Genomic DNA, 19,538 nt, shown 5'->3' with positions numbered 1-19,538 from the left:
CAAGAACACACCGGGTTCGAGACTGGACTGTTGCACGCCAGATCAGTGTCTTTATAGAACAGAATAATAATTTCCTATTTGTGTTTTGTTTATGAGAATCCAGCACAAAGAGTTACTTTTTGTAAAATTTCAGTCACTTTCTGCTATTTTAATTAAACTTGTGTTTTTACCTAGATCAGATACTTCTAAGTGTGAACTTATTTTCTTTAGCTGAAATAAAGGATGGTGAGGAACCAATTAGTAGTCAGGTACTCACTATCTCCATTCAAAGGACACTCATTAGGAGCCCCTGAGGTTTACTGGGAATCTTAGAAGAGGCTGGTGGTTTCACTTAATGGGAAAATGAGGCTCTCAGAAAGGCTGTCGAAAAGAAATGTTAACTCTTATACCAGGACGTCATTTAAAAATAGCATAGACCAAACTCTGTACCAGGTGAAATGGGATTCTTGAGAAAATGCATTGAAGTTGGGCACCTACAACCCAGTACACTCACACAATCCATTCATCTTTAAAAACAATGGAAGACGCTATTGTCAAGAACATGAAAATGATGCATGCCAGGATTCGCTGTACCATCTTTGATGCTACCACTCCACGATGAACATTTATTGGCATTTATTTTGTACAGATACAGGGTATGAAGTTATATGTGCCATCTCATGTAACCTTTACAATAGTTATGTAACCTTTACAATAGTCAGGAACATGTGTCTTATTATGACTCTTACTTAACAATGAGGTAACTAAGCAATGTAGTTAAGGGGCTACTGCTTAAAAAATGGCATGCCCAGAACTCTGGTTAAGTGCAAGTCCAGTTGCTGGAGCTCAGTCAAAGCCCATGAAGACAGCATGTCAGTAGCTGCACACAGACCCCAAAGGTGAGGTTCAATTCCCAGTTCTTCCTGTTACTAGCTACTTGGCCTTTGGCAAGTTATTTAACAGAAATGTTAAATAACTGTTAAATAACTCATTTCTGTTAAATAACTCAGTTCCTTCATTTGTTAAATACAGTAACAGTATCTAAACTCATAAGTTGTTTCCAAAGATGAAGTGAGTTGTTACAGGGAAAGTGCAAGCACATAATAAGAAAACATAATAAGATTTTGCTACTATTGTTTTTATCACCCTTATTTTCTTTCCTGGCTCAGCACACTTCCCTCCAATCCCTTTGTGTTTGAGTGGATGGTCTTTTAATTTTCAGGTCTGAGCTTCTTTAGCCTTAAGAGATGTACTTCAGTTTCTAAGTAACTTATTTGTGTACGATTGTCATTTTCTAAAAACCAGGACTGCATTGGAGCAGTAGCAAACCTTTGCTGGGATCCTTTTCAACAGGTTAAATGACTTGGTCAAGGTAGTGTGGACTCAATCACAGGCACTGGAATAGAATGAGGGCTGCATCTCTCCTGCCTAGACTGTGATAGATGGAAGTTGCTACTGTAATAGTGGGGTTATTAGCCACAGAATAAGGAGAACAGAAGTGGACAGATGGCTACTTGATTGACGTGCCAAGATCTGCACTCATTCTTTTTATCACCAGTAGTATTGGCTGCTGGCAACAATTTATCTTTCATGTCTGGCCATGAGCTGGAGTTTGGACTGTAAAATAGATGATGATGCAATAGGGCGTAACAAAACACTAGAATCAAGAGAACATTGTGTATTTAGGCCTATTCTGACACACAGTTTAGCAGTTTGGGATGCTCCAAACTTTCTTACCTGTAAAATCAGGTTAATAACAATCCTAACTTCGTAGGTCTTTTAGAGAATTGTAGGAAAATATTTTAAAACTTAAAAGTGAACTATGAATTTCGCAAAAAAAGATGACGTGTGTTAGCAACTTCTTTAGAAGCTGGACTCATTCATCTTGAATTTTGCTTTTAATAATAAAAGAGGAAAAAAGTAAGCAGGGGAGCTCTGGGTTCAGAATGGAGCCCCTGAAACCATATTGCCTGGTTAACACCACTACCTGAATACTAAAATGTGTCTGAGCAAGTTACCTAAGTGAGCTCTTGGTGTTTCAGTCCTTTTCTACAACAGTACATAATATCACCTATGTTTCAAGGTTGTCGGAAATATTAAGAGTTCATAAATGTAAAATACGTATAATAGTGCCAACCTAGAGTAAAAATATTAGCTACTCTGATGATGATGACAAAGAAGTGAGGAGGAGAGGGGCATGATGATGATGATGATGAAGATCCTGGTCCCCCTTTGGGTCTTTTATGGATAGAATCAAACCTTTTCAAACTGCTGGTATTTCTCTAATTACTGCCACTTACATTGTCAGGCACAGAACCTCTACCTCCCAGGCTAAGAATTCAGGCTTGCAAGAGATCCTAGGGTTCCTTTTAGCTATCCACATGATGACAATGAAGTAGTGCTCTCATCAAGAGGTCCTTATAACCATGACAACATGAGCAGCACCACTCTACGGAGGATGTCATTGCCATGACAACACCTGAATGACCAAAATCAAGAGACCTAGGTAAGTGCTGTGATAAAGAGAGAAAACATCAACACACAGAGGAATGTGACCCCTCAAGAGCGGAGTAGGAGAGCAAGGACTAATCAGTGTGGATGCTTGGCAACAAAGCTAAAGAAAGCAAAATGAAGTTGAAAAATTGTTGTGATTGTACTCACTAAGTGATCCAGAATTCGCAAGAGCTATGGGTTCTGGCAGAGAGGGATGGAACCAAACCCTCCCCAGTCCTTCCATCTTACACGATGGGCCAATGAATCCCTCTCAAAGAAAGGGAGTATCTCTGGGGTAATGGCACCAAGGAGAATGGCTTTGTTACAATTGTGAGGAGAAACATTTTGGGATGGATAGTTAGGAACTCATCTGCAAGCCAGGACTAGGTAGAGATGTCACAGCACTCACAGCAGATATTTTCTTCCAGGCTGGCGAGTTCTCCCTGTCTTTAATAATAGTCTAGACTAAACACAGAGATTTGTTTGCTTCCTCTATTCTGACTGACACCTCGAGTGTGGAATACTGAGACAGGAGTGTTTGCTGAATTTCCAGGAAATAGTTCTACACCCAGTTCAAGTATATGCCCCAGACAACTACCCCCTTTCCATGCCCTTAGAGCTTCTTCTGAGCATAGAAAGACTTCACTTGGATGATCATCTGTGGCCAGAAGAGGTGGTGTTCAAGACTAATTTTGTTTCCTGGTTTTGTCTTGAGGGAAAAATGAATTGAGATATTCCTGCTTAACTTAAATTATCTGGTCATGGAGGGTCAAATATCAAGGACTTTTTTAAATTTAATTTATTTATTTTTGCATACAAGAGCTGGGATGTTGCCCAGAGGTGCGGGTGGTAGGGGCGTGGGGAGAGGATTCACCAGAGACAGAGTGGGGAGCAGAACAGGCAGATCTACTGAAATACACTGCTGAGGGAGGCAGGGGGCGAAGCAGGAGAGGTCTACTGTGCTATGTGGAATGCCACTCCCTGGCAGGGGATTGAAATTGTGCAGCAGTGTCTGTTGATAGCTTAGTGCTGAGACTTAACCCTTTGTACCACAAGGGAGGCCCTCAAATATCAAGGACTTTGAGACCATCTGTCCTCACCCTTAGGGATGGGATGGAAGATGAAATGACCATACTACTTCCTCTACAGCCATTCACAAGCAGTTTCATAGGCAAAGCTGTGTTTTCCATAAGTGCTTTACTGTCAAGGCCCAGTGGCCTCCTTACCAGACTTGGCAGCAGTCTTACCTCTGGATGATATTCCTGTGGTAGAGACAGTCAGTTGCTTTCGTAGCATGGCAAATTTGGCTTCTGATTTCCAGAGCACTCAAAAGTCACATAAATAAATTTGGGCTCACTTGGCTGACAAGCAAATTTTATAGATTGCTCAAAAGTAGAGACCAATCTTGATGAATTCCTTTTATTTCCTTTGAGGAAGAGAAACACCTGAGAACCCTAAGACAAGTAATGACACAGCAGTAATAGGCAAGGAAGTCTGGGCACAGATTGGACTCCAGGAAAAGACCTCACACCCCCGCTAATGGCTAATACCATATTGTTACACTTTATAGCAAAACTTCTCAAAAACAGTATATTCCTCCTTCCATTACTTCCATCCACTTTCTCCCTTTCCAATGAATCTTTTATCTACTATCTTTCACCAGAACTATTCTCACCAACATCTGCAAGTACATCTTGCCGCTCTACAGCCCTCATCTTGCTTGACTTCTAAGCAAGGCTTGTGCTATTAGCTCCTCCCTCCTTTTATGAAGTAGTCTTTTTGCACTTGGCTTTCAAAATTCCCCTCCAAGTTCTCTGGCCACTTCCTCACAATCACCTGTGCTAAACCATTTCGTCTTGACAGCTAAATATGGAAATGCCCAGACGCCTGGTTCATAGAACACTGCTATCTATTTTAAATAGATAATATCTAAGGTGGTAATAGGCCTACATTTATTTTCTAAGTGCCTTGCATAGCCAGCTATCTACTCAACATTTCCACTTATACATCGAAGGTCTGAGCTCCTTTATTCTATGTGGAAGCCCACTGCTCTTGGAGCTCTTGATAGCAGACATGACATCACTAGTGGCAAGTGGGCACAGGTCACACCTTGCAGCATCACCCTTGATTCCTAACTCTTTCCTACAAACACCATACAATAAATCAGCAACTTTGTCATCTTTGCTTTTAAATATATTCCAGATTAAACGGTCTCACTATCATTCACCCTACCACTATACTCCACGTCATCATTATTTCTCAATTGGCGAAAACAGCGGGATCATCACTGGCATCCCAGTGGTGACCCTCACACTATCCTCGGTCCCTGTCTTTATCTTCAAATAGTTAAAATAACTCTTTGGAAAACATTTATGAAGTCATTTCACTCTCCTATTTAAAGCATGCTAGTGTTTTTTATTAGTAAAATTCCAGTTTTTAACATGCCTTGCAGGCACAGCATGATCTGTCTCTGGCTCTTTTTACAACATCTTACATCATTCCTCTCTGCATCAACATTAGTGCTGTTCCTCATATGGCCCACACATGTCCTGACTCATGGCCTTGGTGCTCGTAAGTGCCTCTGCCTAGAGCACCCTCTCTTGACATGTGCACTTACTGTGTCACTTCACTCAGGTCTCCCAGGATTTGCTCAGGCTTTCGATCAACTCTCTAAAGAAGCCTCACCAATCATTCTTTACCCCAACTCTGTTTATTTTCCTCCATTGCACTATCTCTCCCTGACATTAGATTGCATATTTATTTATTGAATATTGCCTATATTCCCACACTACAGCCCCATGGGGCAAAGACTTTGAAGGCTGTATTCACGGCACAATATGAAGCACTCTATATGCACTGTTGTGTTTTAGGTACTCAAGAAATAGCTGTTGAATAAAAGATGATTCATTCTGTCTATTTATCATATCTCTGCTGTACTCTATCATTTCTGTCCAATCTAATAAATCCTGATTTTCTAAAAAAAAAAATAAATAAGTCTGGGTTGTTATGATCATTTTTGGAGAAAAGGGAGCTAACCCACGTGGATCAATAAACAGAAATAAATCAACAGCAACTAGTTCCTAAAATCCTACCTATTGCCACAGGAGAGAGATGTCAAGTGAATAATATCTAGCCACACCCTCACCCCACCGCAAACAGGAAATACAATAGGCCAACCAGAAATCTAGGGGTCCTACTCATTTTATTCGCCACCTTCACACTATTCCCCCGTACAAATTATCACTCAATTCTGGAAATTTGATCTCCTTCATAGCTCTAGTTATGTCTAAACATCCTTAAACTACTTTATTCTGCAATACTGATCACGATCTCTGACCTTGACCTTGCAATGGCTTCATAAAGATCAGTCTCTGCTACCCACTGCCACCTCCCCACCTTCAAGCTCAGGAAGAGATTTTTATCCTTTACCATGGACACTGGCTGCAGCAAAACTCAATGAGGTGTGGTGTCACTGTCTTCCACTGGGGACTCTTGGACTGAATCCAGCATGCATCACATCTCACTGCTCAAAAGTCAAAGTTAGGAGTCACCACTCTACCCCCCATCATCAATACTCTGCAGTCCTTTCATTCCTCTCAATTCTCCCTTCCTGCAAGCCCAACCACCATGCTTTCTGGAGCTCTTACTACCTAAGCAAAAAGCTCCCCTAGACCCTCAGCCTCTAGGCTCAGCATCTCCTAAAAGGCCTTTATTAAATGACACACAGTTGGCCTCCCCAGTGGCGCAGTGGTGGAGCACTGGGCTGCAAGGCTGTCTGCAGCCTCCACAGCACCGATTTGATCCCCGGCTGCAGGGGAGGGTGCCACATGGTGCTCAGACCTCTCCTGCCGCGCCCGCTGCTCCCCTCAGCAGTGTATTTCGATCAATCTGCCTGTTCTGTTCCCCAATCTGGCTCTGGTGAATTCTCTCACCTTCCCGCACTTCTGACTGTACCTAGTGCTTGTATAAATAAATAAATAAACAAACAAATAAACAAATAAATAAATAAATAAAATCTTAAAAAAAAAATGACACCCAGTAATTTCCTGTGGGTGGCACTCCCTCTGTTCCTCTCTTAAGAAATCGCTGAATTATTTGTTTCAGTGTCCAAGGCTGGGGTGATTGTCCTCCTCACTTCTCAGAATCACATGAAGATTATTGTTCTTCCTTCATTTTATTGGAAACCCCTGATGCTTTCATGTTATTGTCCTCTGGTAATGTCGCTTTAGCCCTTCCTCTGCCTGTTGCAACAACTGGTGTTCTGAACCACTCACAACTTATGAAGGTGTTCACACCTGGATCAGAGCCCTGTTGTCAGGAATACCTGAGGTGACATCAAAGTTTCCTTTGATGACTTGTCAAACATCTGCAATGCCTGCACTGCCAGCTACCTGGGTCCCTTGTCTCTCTCAGCCACTCATTACCACTGCTGCTGGCTTGAGCATGTCATTTCCAGAGCTTGAAGTCATTGGTTATGGAAGCACATTTCTGATTTGAACCATTTAACTTTCCATCATGTTTGCTCAACTACTTAGACTATCACTTCACGTTTACTTTATCCACTTTTTCATTAACACATATTTATTGAATATCTCTACTATGGCAGGCACTGTGTTAAGCACTGGTATACACAGTAGTTGGTAAATAAGAGAAAACATGCTCCCTGCCCCCATGAGGCCTGCAGTCTATGAGGAAGAAGGAAGTTGTTTAAATAAATTTTCTATAAACACAAGTTTTCCCTGCTAGTCCTTGAACATGCCACATGATTCACTGTTAGCCCTGCCAGGAATGTTTGTTTCTAGAATTATCCAAATATCCCTTCCCTTAATTTTTATGGACTGTCTTCTTAATTAACACATCTTTATATACTCTACTTAAAATTATAACCACCAAACACATACCTGATGATCTTTTTGCCTCTTAACCGGCTTAATTTTCTATACCAATTACCATATACTGTATTATAAGACTTATTTATGCATGGCTTTATTTTTCTTTCCTTCCACTCTATAAATATATGGGGCCAAGGATTTTGTCTCCTGTGTCCATGCATGTATATCCAATGCCTACAACAGTTGCCCAGCACACAGTAGGTGATCAATAGCAAGTACTGAATAAATAAAATAATTGATGCACCAACAGCCAAAATTGTTTTACAAAGGAGTTTTGGAGGTAAAAGCCAAGTCACCTTCTCTGCTTAAATCCTTTTCTGCAATGTTGTGATGTAATAAATAAATCAATGGGGGGAGAAAGTCATTTGTCTTTCTCTATCATGAAGATGATGAGCCAAATATCTCCAGCTACAGTGACCCCAGTGAACCATTCCATAAAGGGCAAAGCAGTGGTGCAAGGAATTAGAGAAGGAACACAGGCCTCCAGGGCTGCAGATAAGTTAAACAGGAGGGGTCCTGAATCAATTATGGAGGAAAGAATCCAAAGGCATTCCGTTTAACTCTCTGTGAGAAGAGAAAAGAGGGATTTGCTTTGCGGAGCATGAGGAAGAGGGTCAGCAGAGAGGAATCAGCACTGTGGAAGAGGTGAAGACAATCCTCACAGAGAAGAGAAAGCAGCTGTTCTGGACTCCAATTCTGAGGCAAGGAAGAGGCTGATGGTGCAGGAGAGATGAAAAACCTGGGCAACCTAGACAAGAAAGAGGCTGGAGCCGTGATCTTTCAGGACCTGAATTGGTATTCCGCTCATTTCTTCCAACTGCCTTGTCTCCAGTAGCAAAAGCATTTTATGCCAGTAGGAAGATGAAGTATGGCAAATACCACCAGACCACATAGGGAAACTGAAAGGAGTCAGATAATGAAAAACATACCCTAGAATCCAGCAATTTCTTTTCATATCTAAAGCTGTTAAAGTGTAAAATGACCTAATAATAACAATCAAAGCAGAAGATGTACCATTGTGTGAGGGAATGATAGTATTTAACATGAGGAAAAAATAAATCAAGCCTGAGAACAGCTGTGTCACTGCCATGAACTATGGGCTCAGGTCAAGGAGAGGACAGGGAGAGCAGAAAGTCATAATAGCCAACTCAGCGTGCGCAAAATAACTGGCTGGAGAACTGAGGAGAGGCCAATGCTCTGAGCCGGGGCCATATCCTTTGCCTGGAGGTATTCATGCAAAGATCCACAGTAGGACTCAGAGAAGGCAAAGCCAAGGCTGAGCACAGTGTTCAACCCGGAGTCCAGTGTCTGGTCAGGAGTGTGGAAGAATTTGCAAGACTGCTGTGAAAAGGGGGACCATGCAAGGACTTTAGATGCTGGACTGACAGGAACTTTGAACCCAAAGAATAGATGAGCCCCCGTGATCTGCAACAAACAATAGGTCAGAAATCGAGTAGGGAATTAACATGCATTAAGAACATGGATATTGTAGTTAAAAAGACTTAGATTTGAATTTTACCTTAAAGACTTGGATTTGAATCTTACCTTAGTTATTTAATATCTGAGGGCAAATCAGCCCCTCAAGTCTTCATTCTTTATTGTTAAAGAGAAAATAATGCCTACTTACTGGAGGATTGTGAAATTTAAGCAATATAATATGTAGAAAGCAGAATGGCCAACACATAGCAAATGGCACACAGCAGGAATTCTCAAACTTGCATGTGCTTTACAATAACCTGGAGATTTGTTAAAAGGTCTCTGGGTCCTGTTCTATATCTGGGGTATAAAACAGGGACCACCTTTTGCGGTCAGCTCTAGACAGCACAGCGCCAAGCACCTGCATTTTGGCGACCCTGCTGGGACTGGATTAAGCTTGCTCTTGGAACTGTGTGACCTTGGCCTGAGATCTCTTGTTGGTAACACAGGGAATCAAGACTGTCTCACACTGGCGTTGGGAAGAACACATACTACTAACTGTGTGTAAATGTTTAGAAGATTGTCTACCACATTTTTAAACAACTACAAGCTGTTAGTGATTGTTATTGGATGCTAGAGACTCTCATTGTAATTTAGACTTGATAGGAAAACATCACAAGTTGGGACTGATCTTTTCAGGATCCAAAAGTAGGTGCCACTGAAGTCCTAGTGACAAGGGCATTTTTTTAAAGATTTATTTATTTATGCATATAAGAGTGGGGGTACAGGCCAGAGATGTGGGGGGTGAGAGGATTCACCAGAGACAGGGTGGGGAACAGAACAGGCAGATTGACTGAAGCACACTGCAGAGTGGAGCAGCGGGTGAGGCAGGAGAGGTCTGCTGGGCCATGTGAGCTTTTGCTGGCCGGCAGGGAATCAAACTCGTGCTGCAGAGGCTGCGGATTGCTTCATAGTGCTGTGCTCAACAACTTGCACCACCAGGGAGGCCAGACAATGGTATTTTGAATGGAAAATTCCTCCAAGCCTGCAGGGCAGATTTGGGTGGCTCCTGGGCATGTGAGTCTAGAGTCTTCGGCTGGTCTAGAGGGGTGTGGTGGTGGGGAGTTTCCTGGGGTGGTGGTGGGTGTGGAAGCTCCACATAAGCCTTTCTCATACCCCCAGTGGAGCTGCCAGTTGAGGGGCACCTCAGGGAGGGCCAACCTGGCCTCACTAGGCTGCCATCTTAATGCACCTTTTTGTCTTATTGAGCCAGGGGTAGTTAGCATCTGTGAGGAAATGATACAATCTCCTTGCTTTTATGTTTGCTTTTTTGTTCTATCAAAACAGTTTTGCATGGTTACGGTCACCAAGTACCAGTATAAATAGCCCAAGACCCAGGAGACCGTGGGGGAGGATGCTGTTAGCAATCTCTGGATTCAACAGACGTCTGCTTGTTCCGAGTCTACATTTTTCAAGGGTTTTCAAATAATTGGGTAAAAACCACAAACAGAGCCTGTGGTATGCACTCCTGGCCCTGGTTTCTAGACTGAGACTCGATTTCCTGTGTTCTCAATTCAGGCACATAGAACTCATTAATTTTCTCACTACTCTTTTTATGTGTTTTCTTCTCTTTGAAGTAGGAAGTTGCACAGCTATAATATTACTTTAAACCAGATCATAAATATTAAACTTACAAAAGCCCTTATTGACATTGGCAAATTTTACTCTAACTGTATCTGTGTCACTGTAATTACGAAGTTTAAGAGCGATCTCTAAATGTCTCCCTTTGCTTTCTTTTTTTCCTGCCTTGGTCTGCACATCTGTGTTTAAACCATTTGCTTTACAAATTTCTGGATCACTTTGTCCCCTACTGGAGGTTGTACCCCTAGTTTATCTTTATCATAATAAATTGCTTTCTTTGCCTGGTTGGCCCTCATACCGTATGCTCTGCTGCTACTCTGGACAGGAGATCTGCCACTTTCCATTATGATGCAATTATTTTTTTTTTCCCCACCATCAATGACCACTGTAATATCTTTTGCAATAGCAATTACTTGGCTCTCCTGGGATAGCTACTTGGGGTACTCCGGGAATTTTAATCAAGCACCTATGTTAATTAGAAAACGGTGGGCATAAGGGAGGTGCTGATTAAGCACCTTTGAATATCTATTACGGCAATCCACTGAGTTTGAGCTTTCGTAAGGTTTCAGCCTTTTTAGAGAAAATAATTATAATTCCCTCCCCTTTTGTTCTTGTCTCATGGTGGGAGTGAGGATGAAGGGGTTGACAACTAACGTTCTTGGAAACCTACTATGTGTCTTATGGGGACAAGGGTTTTGCGTGGGTGAGCACATTTAAATCTCACCACATCCGTGATGGGAAAGCATTATTATCTCTGTCTTACAGATGAAGAGTCTAAGGCTTGGTCCTGGGGGCACATGAGAGAGAAGAGCCTTTTCTTATAAATTCTTTTGATTGATTTGGGAAATATGAGATGAACAACAGTTGAGAATGATGGGAAGAGATGAAGCTGCTATATTTTACCCTTTACTCACTAAAATTGATTTTGTTTTAAATGATACATTAGAAGGACTTAATTTTAAAAGAAAAGAAAAATACTGTATCTACACGATTGGATAATTTTGCAATCAACAATCACCTTCAGATGCCTGCAGACATCTGTACTGGTGCTGTGGCAGACACTGTGGATACAATAGAACCATATAAAAGCTGTTCCTGACTTTCCTAGCCCCTTGGACAATGGGGGGACTTCACAAGCCTGTAGGGGTAAGAATTACCATCCTTGGAAAGGTTTACAAAGTGCTTTCGGATCTCAAAGAAAGGACCAGCCCCTTTATCCAAAGAAGTTCATCAGAACCTTTCTATGGGTAGCATTTGAGCGTAGCTTTAAAGCAAGAGCAGAACACCACCCACCACCCACCACCCAAAATATGCAGGGCAATGCTCTAGGGAAGAAGAGACAGTGAGTACAGAGGTGAGGACACCAAGTATGTTGTGAAAGTCAATTTTATAGTATGACTTCATTATGGGGGGCAATCCGAGTCTGGGCCCAGATCACAGAATCTTTTAGAGGCCATGCCAGACAGCAGAAACAAAATTAATAAAGAAGCACATCCCAGAGAGGTTTAGCACTCAGTGCTATCAGTCAGTGGGTAGGGGAAAGAATTTAAGTCCAGTTGGAACTGCTTTCAAAGACCATCTCTTTCAGATCCATTTCCATCTTCTATCAAGCTGCCGCCACTTATGGAAATGGAGTCATTATGAGGAGTTAGAGCCTCAGAGAAAGACCAGACACTCCATACAGCTCAGAACTGCCCAGTCTGAAGCCTGAAACAGAAGAACAAGAAGCTTACCTTCAGGAAACAGGTTCCAGGAGCAGACACACTGGCAATTTCCCAGGGTCACCCCTGAGACGAAGTAATAAAGGGAAGTCTCCTGTTCTTAACTGCCTTTCCTGGCTTCTAACGCTACAGAGGAAGACAGGCAGGGGCAGGCAGCCCAGCCACTCCTCCAAAATTAGGAAAAAGACACAGAGTCCAAGCGTTCCCTTCTCCCTCTGGTCCCTGTTTCCTCGGAACCTGTGTTATGTCTGGTTTTATAGCACAGAAGCCAGGTGGCCATGACTAGATAGTTAATTTAGTCATTGAGTTTCCCCTTGGTGGAAAAGATTTATAGCCTCTGTTGATTAATTACAGGGAAACCCAACCAAAATGAGATTCTAAGAGTTGACCAGTGTTGGCATACATAGAGAGCTTTTATAAATATATTTTTCTTTCCTTTTTTCTGGGGTCCTCTCCTGCTGGGTAGTTGCCATCTGTAGATGAGGTGATGCCTTTAGTCCCATTTTGTCCTCTCCCTGCCCATCCCCACCTCCTCTTTGCTGGAGAAGATTTTCTCATCTGCCATCCTAATGATCTTGGTGCCACATGGGGACCCCAATGCTGGTGCTGACAGGCTGCTCATTAGTGCCAGGGTGCTGCAGTCAGCGGACGGCGTGCCAGGGCTCTGCTGCTGACACCTTCTCACAGAGCTGTCACCGGAGTCATGGCGCCTGCCAGCTCTGGTTGAACTCAAGCTGTGATACCTCCAGTGCCAATTAGTGCTTCAGTGTCCTGCCTGGCTGGGGAGGAAGGTCTGTCAGTGCTGACAAATGGGAAAATAGGTGGGCATGTGGCATTGGGAGGGCAGCAGAGGAGGGGAGAGCCCAGGGCTTTGCAGGAGAAGAGCTTCCACCCAAGGGTCACTTTGTTCTCACCAACTGAAGCTTCTTGGAACACTGAGAAACAACAGCCAAGGCAACAAACTGCCCAATGGGCCTCCTCACTCACAAACTTGGCAGCCAGAAGAGGTTGTGCAGTCCTGCAGGCGAGAATGTGGAGGGCATGCAGAAGAGGGAAGAGAAGACCCCAGAGCAACGGCTTGGACTGGAACCCACTTGATACATGGCCCTGCTCCAATGCTCACCCCCAGAGTCTTCTGTGGCCCTGGGAAAAACCAATCAATCAAGTGCTCTTGTAACTTGATTTATATGGTTGGAGGGAGGGCAGTAGTTAAAATAATACTTTTTTGCAATGATTTCTTTCTTCGTAATTTTATTCCATAACCCATGAGGAAGAGAAAATGTTCATCTACAGTTGGGCTCACTCTCCTGGCAACATTCAGGACTGCTATAGGTAACTGCGGGGTGTAGGCTTGGGTAGGTTGGAAACAGGCAGGGACTAGAAGAATCAGGTGCCCCAGCAAGTGTTGTGCAGAGCATGCTGGGGAAACACACATGTACGTCTGGACCGGGACTTCGGTTGGCAATGAAGTGGGGAGAAGGGAGTTGACCGAAGACCCACCTTCAAAGTTATATGTGAGCCTTCTCAACATTTGCAAAAAAGAAACTAGAAAGGGTGTCTCTCCTTCAAGATGAGTGGATCAAGAAGATGTGGTACATATACACAATGGAATATTACTCAGCAATCAAAAAAGATAAACACATGTAGTTTGCAGCAACATGGATGGAGCTAGAAGGGATCATGCTCAGCGAAATAAGTCAGAAAGAAAAAGAAAATACCGGATGGTCTCACTCATAGCAGGAATTTAGAAAACCTAAATAAGGGACCAGGAAAAAGACTAAGTAATACAAAGTAAAGATCAAAATCAACAAACAACTATAAACCAGAGACACACTTTTGTGGGGGGAAAGTTGGGGAGAGGAAGGACTAGGGTCAAAATAAGGGGGCGGTACAATTGTGTGGGGAATATAACCATAATGAAAATGCATTCATTGTGCAAAGATGAAAAATGATGTAAGACTTATATAAAATAAAATATTAAAACAACAACAACAAAAAGAAAAGTCCAGCCCCGTTACAGCAGGCCCCGCATTAGGGGTCCTCAAGAAAGACATCATTACCCTGTGAAGACCAGGAAAGATTCCTGCAGACTTGGCAGCAGAGTTTGGAGAGGAAACACATCAGGTCTCTATTGTAGCATGAAAGTGGAAGAAGTATCATCAAGGACCAGGGTGTACTCTTTGAACTGGGAGAACAAGCCTGCCCCTGTGGGGTATGGCAACTCCAAGTTTGTGTTCACAGAGTCAACAAATATCTTGTGAACACTTTCTAGTTGTTGGGCATTGTTCAGGGAGGTAAAGACTAAAAGGTAAGTGAGAGACTGGTCCTGGCCTCAAAGAACTTATGCATCAGAAATCCGGACACATCTCTGTGAACAGCTTACTGAACCTTCCTGAGCCTCCAACCAATATTTGGGTACAAGGCATTCTTTCAGTAGCCTCTGTAAGCCCTTTTATTTTCAGTGTTGTCTTTGATGTGGGAAGGTGGAGGCAGATGTGCCCTAACGGGGAGCTCCACTGAGATGCTCAGTGATTCCTGATTTTCAATGTATAGTGAAATCTACACATCAGTGATCAGGCCCAAGCCTAAACCTGAGTTCACGCAGAGCTCCATGAATGTGTCAATCTAGGAATCCCAGCCTTTTCTCTAAAGCTCTTACAATCCAACGGAAACCAGAGATATATAAAAATAGGGTTTTGACAATACTTTTCTCTAAAGAGTAAGGTCCTGAAAAGCATCTTTCAGGATCCATTGAAAAAGGAAGTATTTTTGTTTACTTTGGGAAAATGCAGAAAAATAGAGAGCACTGAAGACATTCTTTAAGAGCTAGAAAGACTAGAGTTTAAGGGCTGTGCTACTGTGAACTCCTGGGTGCCCAGGTGAGGTTCAAAGACAAGGCAAGGTGGGGCTTCCCTGGTGGCACAGGGGTTAAGTGTCAGCACTATGAAGCAATCTGCAGCTACTGCAGCATAAGTTTGATCCCTGGCCAGAGAGGTGACCCATATGGTGCAGCAGACCTCTCCTGACTCGCCCGCTGCTCTCCTCAACAGTGTATTTCAGTCAACCCACCTGTTCTGCCCCCAACTTTGTCTCTGGTGAATCCCCTCACAGTCCCCCTGGCCTGTACTCCAGTTCTTGTATGCATAAATAAATAAACCTTTCAAAAAAGAGATTTAAAAAAAAGACAAGGTAAAGAGTCATGAATGTGAAATATGTCTTTTTTAAAGGTATTTATTTATGCATACAAGAGCTGGGGTAGAGGCCAGAGGTGTGGGGGCTGAGAGGATTCACCAGAGACAGGGTGGGGAACAGAACAGGCAGATTGACCAAAGCACACTGCTGAGGGGAGAAATGGTCGAGCCAGGAGAGGTCTGCTCGCCATGTATGTAGCTCCCTGGCCAGGGATCAAACTCATGCTGCAGTGGCTGCAGATAGCTTTATAGGTTGCATCCTAACCCCTTGTGCCACCAGGGAGGTCCCAAAATATGCCTTAAAGAAACTGCAGGCCCTCTGTGAATATGGGGGCTCCTGGAGCAGCGTGCTAGTACTTACAAGGATTTGGTGAGGGGTCAATAACATGTTCATGCAGGTGGAGGTGGCATTGCCATGTGAGAACAGTGAGTTATCGCTCCCCAAAAGACAAAGAGCCAAGCAGGGGCAAGAAACACCTACACATCTTGCAATAGGTGTGCAGAATAAAGGCAGGTGAGTTTACAAAGTGAGTGCACTTTCTTTTTGAACTCCTGGGACTTGATAAGTTCATGATAGAAAACTAACAATAATAGATGGAAACTACTTCCCAAAATCAATGGCAGTGCCAAGAGGTAGCTTGGGAGGCCTTTTCTCTCTCTCCTGATACGGACAACTGACATAGTCTCCATCTGATTTTAAGTGCTAGGTACACATTTTATTGGCAAAGCCCCCCTGCCCCTTTCCAACTAGATGGTCATACCTAAGTGTCTGTTTATCAAAATGCATGAGTCACTTCTAAAGTGGTGGTTAATACTTCTTTATTCCTTTTCCATACAGATGATCAAAGCTGGACATACATATTCTAAAGAGGTTCATTGCAAGCAGCACCCTATGAGTCATGATGGCAGAAACTAGGATTTTTCAGCATTGTACAGAACATAGAGATGAGTCTGATGAGAGATGCATTGAAGTCATCAAGGCTGCCAAAGAGCCCCAATCAGGTCTCCATCCAGGAACTTATTGGGGATGAGTGTAAGAATGGTCATGATGGGAACATGATCTACCTGCACATTATAGGACCAAAGGTCCTATTCCAGCTCTCTGCCTTTGGAAACTTTGCTAACAGATGCACACCTTTTCCTTCAAGGCACCCACAGACCTGTTCCAATTTATTTAAAATAAGAGGGAGAGGGATCAGGACAGGGGTGGGAAGAGCATAAGGGATGATGGTGATGGTGCATAGGTGAATTGATGGGGGAAATTTCATGGGGAAATCATACATTGTACAAAAATGAAGGATGATGTAATCAATATATTAAAAAAATAAAAAAGCACCCTTTTGGAAATATTCCTGGGGCATAATGATGGGTTGACTGCTAAGGGTCTCCAGATTCAGTTCACATTTGGCAACCACCCAATGACATCTCTGATCTCCAAATAATCAGTCACATGGACAACGGTACGCCAGTGAGTCTCAAGGTGATTAGTCACAGCTTGGCATGTCTCATCAGTTTGAATCTGGGAGAGCTAATCTGGACCAGGGATCTGGAAAAGACTGTTCATCTAAATCACTCTGATCCACAGGTAGATTCTGATTGTCCTGCTGCTCTCCTCTTATCCATCTTCTGTTTCCATAGCAGCTAAAATCCCTGTAAAACAGAAGCATCTGGACCAAGCTCTGGTAAAGCCCCCTGGGGAAATGTGCCTGTGTGATGTCCATGAAAGGGGGAGGTGGGGCTAAAAAGAACCGATATGAACTTCAGCAAGATGAGCAGAAGAGGGGTGGCTCCAATGGTGGAGGGGAGACAAAAGGACTCAGAAGGAGAGGGAGAAAACGTGGGAAAAATGAAATTAAAGTCAAAACATTTAGGAGGCTGTGAGCAGAAGGGAGAGGAAAGAGCTAAAAGAGAAAACATAAAAGGCAGTGCATAAAGAGATACATGGAAGAGAAGGATGGGGGGAAGCACCTGCAAAGGACAATAAGCTGAAGATTAGGACAGGAAGTGAGCACAGACCCTGACTAGAAGCCACAGTAGACCTGTAAGAGGGACAGGCAAGGTGCCTATTGACATGAGGCAAAGTGACTCTAACCAAGATGAATGTTCTGTGGATTTTAAAGGCACAGACCACCCTAGTGTCCATAGCATTGGGGACACAGCATTCAGCAATGGTGATGAATGTCGGGCACTGCAGACTTAGAAAGTCTGTCCATTTGGACTCTCCCTCCTTTGGATGTGCCCCGGGCCACGTTCCATCACTAATGAGCTCATGCACAGTTGAAGCCTCCTCCTAGATTTTGAGCCAGTCTCTGTGTAAGGTCATATCAAATTGAGAGATGGGCAGATGAGAATAGCTCTCTCTGATCCTTTGCTCACAGTAGTAGCTTCAGGAATGGTACACGGGACAGCTCCTAGGAACTCAGGCCAGACACATTAAAATTTCACGCCCACTCTGATAACCTCTATCAGGGCAAATTGTCAGATTTAGAGAGAGAATTTGGTAGTCAGAGCCATTTGTAGTCCCACATAGATTATTTTCCAAATGTCCAAATAGTGTACAGTGTGATGTGTCATCACATTTAGAGATGGAGGACAGTGTCCCTGTGTTGGACAGCTCACAGCTGCAGCCCTGCGTGGGCATGGTCTCATATGGGGATGGCTGCCTAGTCCAAGGTCACAGCCTTTCGGGGAAAGTTCAAATTCAGTGAGTGACTATCATGCTGGTACAAATGTCCACCCTGTAGCATCAGTAGAGGACATATGGGGTGGTCATTTTAGCTTCAGAATTCCCCAGAGGCTCAGCTGAGATGTTCCACTGGATTGCAGAGTAACTCAACTTCGGCTGCCCAATCCTGTTGCCTTCCCTTCTCTTCCAGATAGTTTGATCCTAAAAGAACATCGGATAAACTTCCTGTATGTTGACCACCCTCCTAGGGTTCCAAGTTGCAAGCAAATGACTACCAATATGGTCATTTAGAATCCTTAAACTTGCACTCCTCAGTAATACGCATACTTCATAACATGCATGCTTATAATACTTACATAAATATATTTCTCATCAATCAGAAATAAGCAATGAGAGAAAGGATCTTTATTCATACCTCTGCTCAGCTGTTATCTTTTCAAAGTCCTTCCTTGACCAAACCTCTTGTTCTTCTGCCAATGAATCAATGAATACTGCTCCATTCTCATCCTTATCAGCACCTGTTACATTGTATATTGCCTTTTTTTGTCATTTATCTTCAGAGAATGAGAGCAGAAGCTTCTCTGTGTTAGTTTATTACTATATCCCCAGTACTTAGACAAGTGCCTACACTATTGCAAAGCACTCAATAGATATTTAAGAAGTTAAATAATGTATTTGCCTAAAAGCTAGCATAATGATTAATGGTATCTTGCCTTAAATTCTAAAGGTTTAATGTTCCATCCATGAAAATCCATGTTCAGAATAACACTTGGTCTTGTCTACAAAACATCTAGACATTTACACATAGTCAATTTGCAATTTAATCACACACTGAGTTATGTTTGTTATCTAGGATTCATCAGAGCAAAACAGCAGCAAAACCACAAAACAACCAATGGATTCACAACCAGATATTTGGCAAAAATGGGGAAACACAGACTTGGAAATTTTCCTTTTAGGAATATGGCCGCTCAAAGCTCTCATCCATCATTCTGTGTTTGTGTTTTCCAGCTCTTAAAACAACCAGATGAGCAATGCCACCAAAACCGATTATTCTGTCATCAGACATGACAAGTCATGTTCGCTCAGAACATCCTGCCAGCATTTCACCCAGGCACAACTCGGATTAATTTCTCAGGGCTGGAGAGAACCTCAAGTTTTCTGAAATAGTAGAGAATATCATCATACTCTGCAAACTCATGAGCATTCTCTTACCAGGGTATGAATGTAGGACCCCATAGACGAAGACATGGCCAACAAATGAAACTCCTCTGGAAATAACACACCAAGCTGCTGTTCTTACCTTTGGGGGAAATGTGTCTCCAGGTAACTGTGGGCTCTGGTCTACCCGTTGCTATGCAGGTGAGGCTGATATTGTTCCCTTCATTAATGGAGATATCTGAAGAAATCTCTACAATTTTGGGAGACACTGTGAAGACAAAACAAGCAGAAGGAAAAATGAAATAAAAATCCTGCTGAAACATTTCTTTGTTGTCTTAAAATGGTAGTTGGCAGAATA

General features: G+C 42.9%; 1 protein-coding gene and 1 long non-coding RNA gene across 10 annotated transcripts in view; one reads left to right on the top strand and one right to left on the bottom strand.

The window, feature by feature from the left end:
- The window catches only part of NTM (neurotrimin), a 430,040-nt gene that overhangs the window by 105,782 nt on the left and 304,720 nt on the right, over window positions 1-19,538 (bottom strand). For all 8 annotated transcript variants that reach the window (XM_054693209.1, XM_054693210.1, XM_054693214.1 and 5 more), the window contains one exon: window positions 19,323-19,448. In XM_054693209.1, the coding sequence (XP_054549184.1) occupies window positions 19,323-19,448 (126 nt within the window). The remainder of the gene's footprint in view (window positions 1-19,322; window positions 19,449-19,538) is intronic.
- On the top strand, window positions 773-19,489 carry LOC119240865 (uncharacterized). Of its 2 annotated transcripts, XR_008551073.1 has the most exons (5): window positions 773-878; window positions 15,732-15,847; window positions 16,172-16,335; window positions 16,780-16,918; window positions 19,031-19,489. It is a non-coding gene; the product is annotated as an uncharacterized LOC119240865 (long non-coding RNA). The 2 variants fall into 2 exon arrangements; XR_005124218.2 differs by lacking the exon at window positions 15,732-15,847.

Source organism: Talpa occidentalis, unplaced genomic scaffold (assembly GCF_014898055.3).
Source record: "Talpa occidentalis isolate TD23 unplaced genomic scaffold, MPIMG_talOcc4v2.1 talOcc4.12, whole genome shotgun sequence".
Classification (NCBI taxonomy): domain Eukaryota; kingdom Metazoa; phylum Chordata; class Mammalia; order Eulipotyphla; family Talpidae; genus Talpa; species Talpa occidentalis.
Note: the sequence above shows the minus strand (reverse complement) of the source record. Positions and strands in the feature narration are given on the sequence as shown.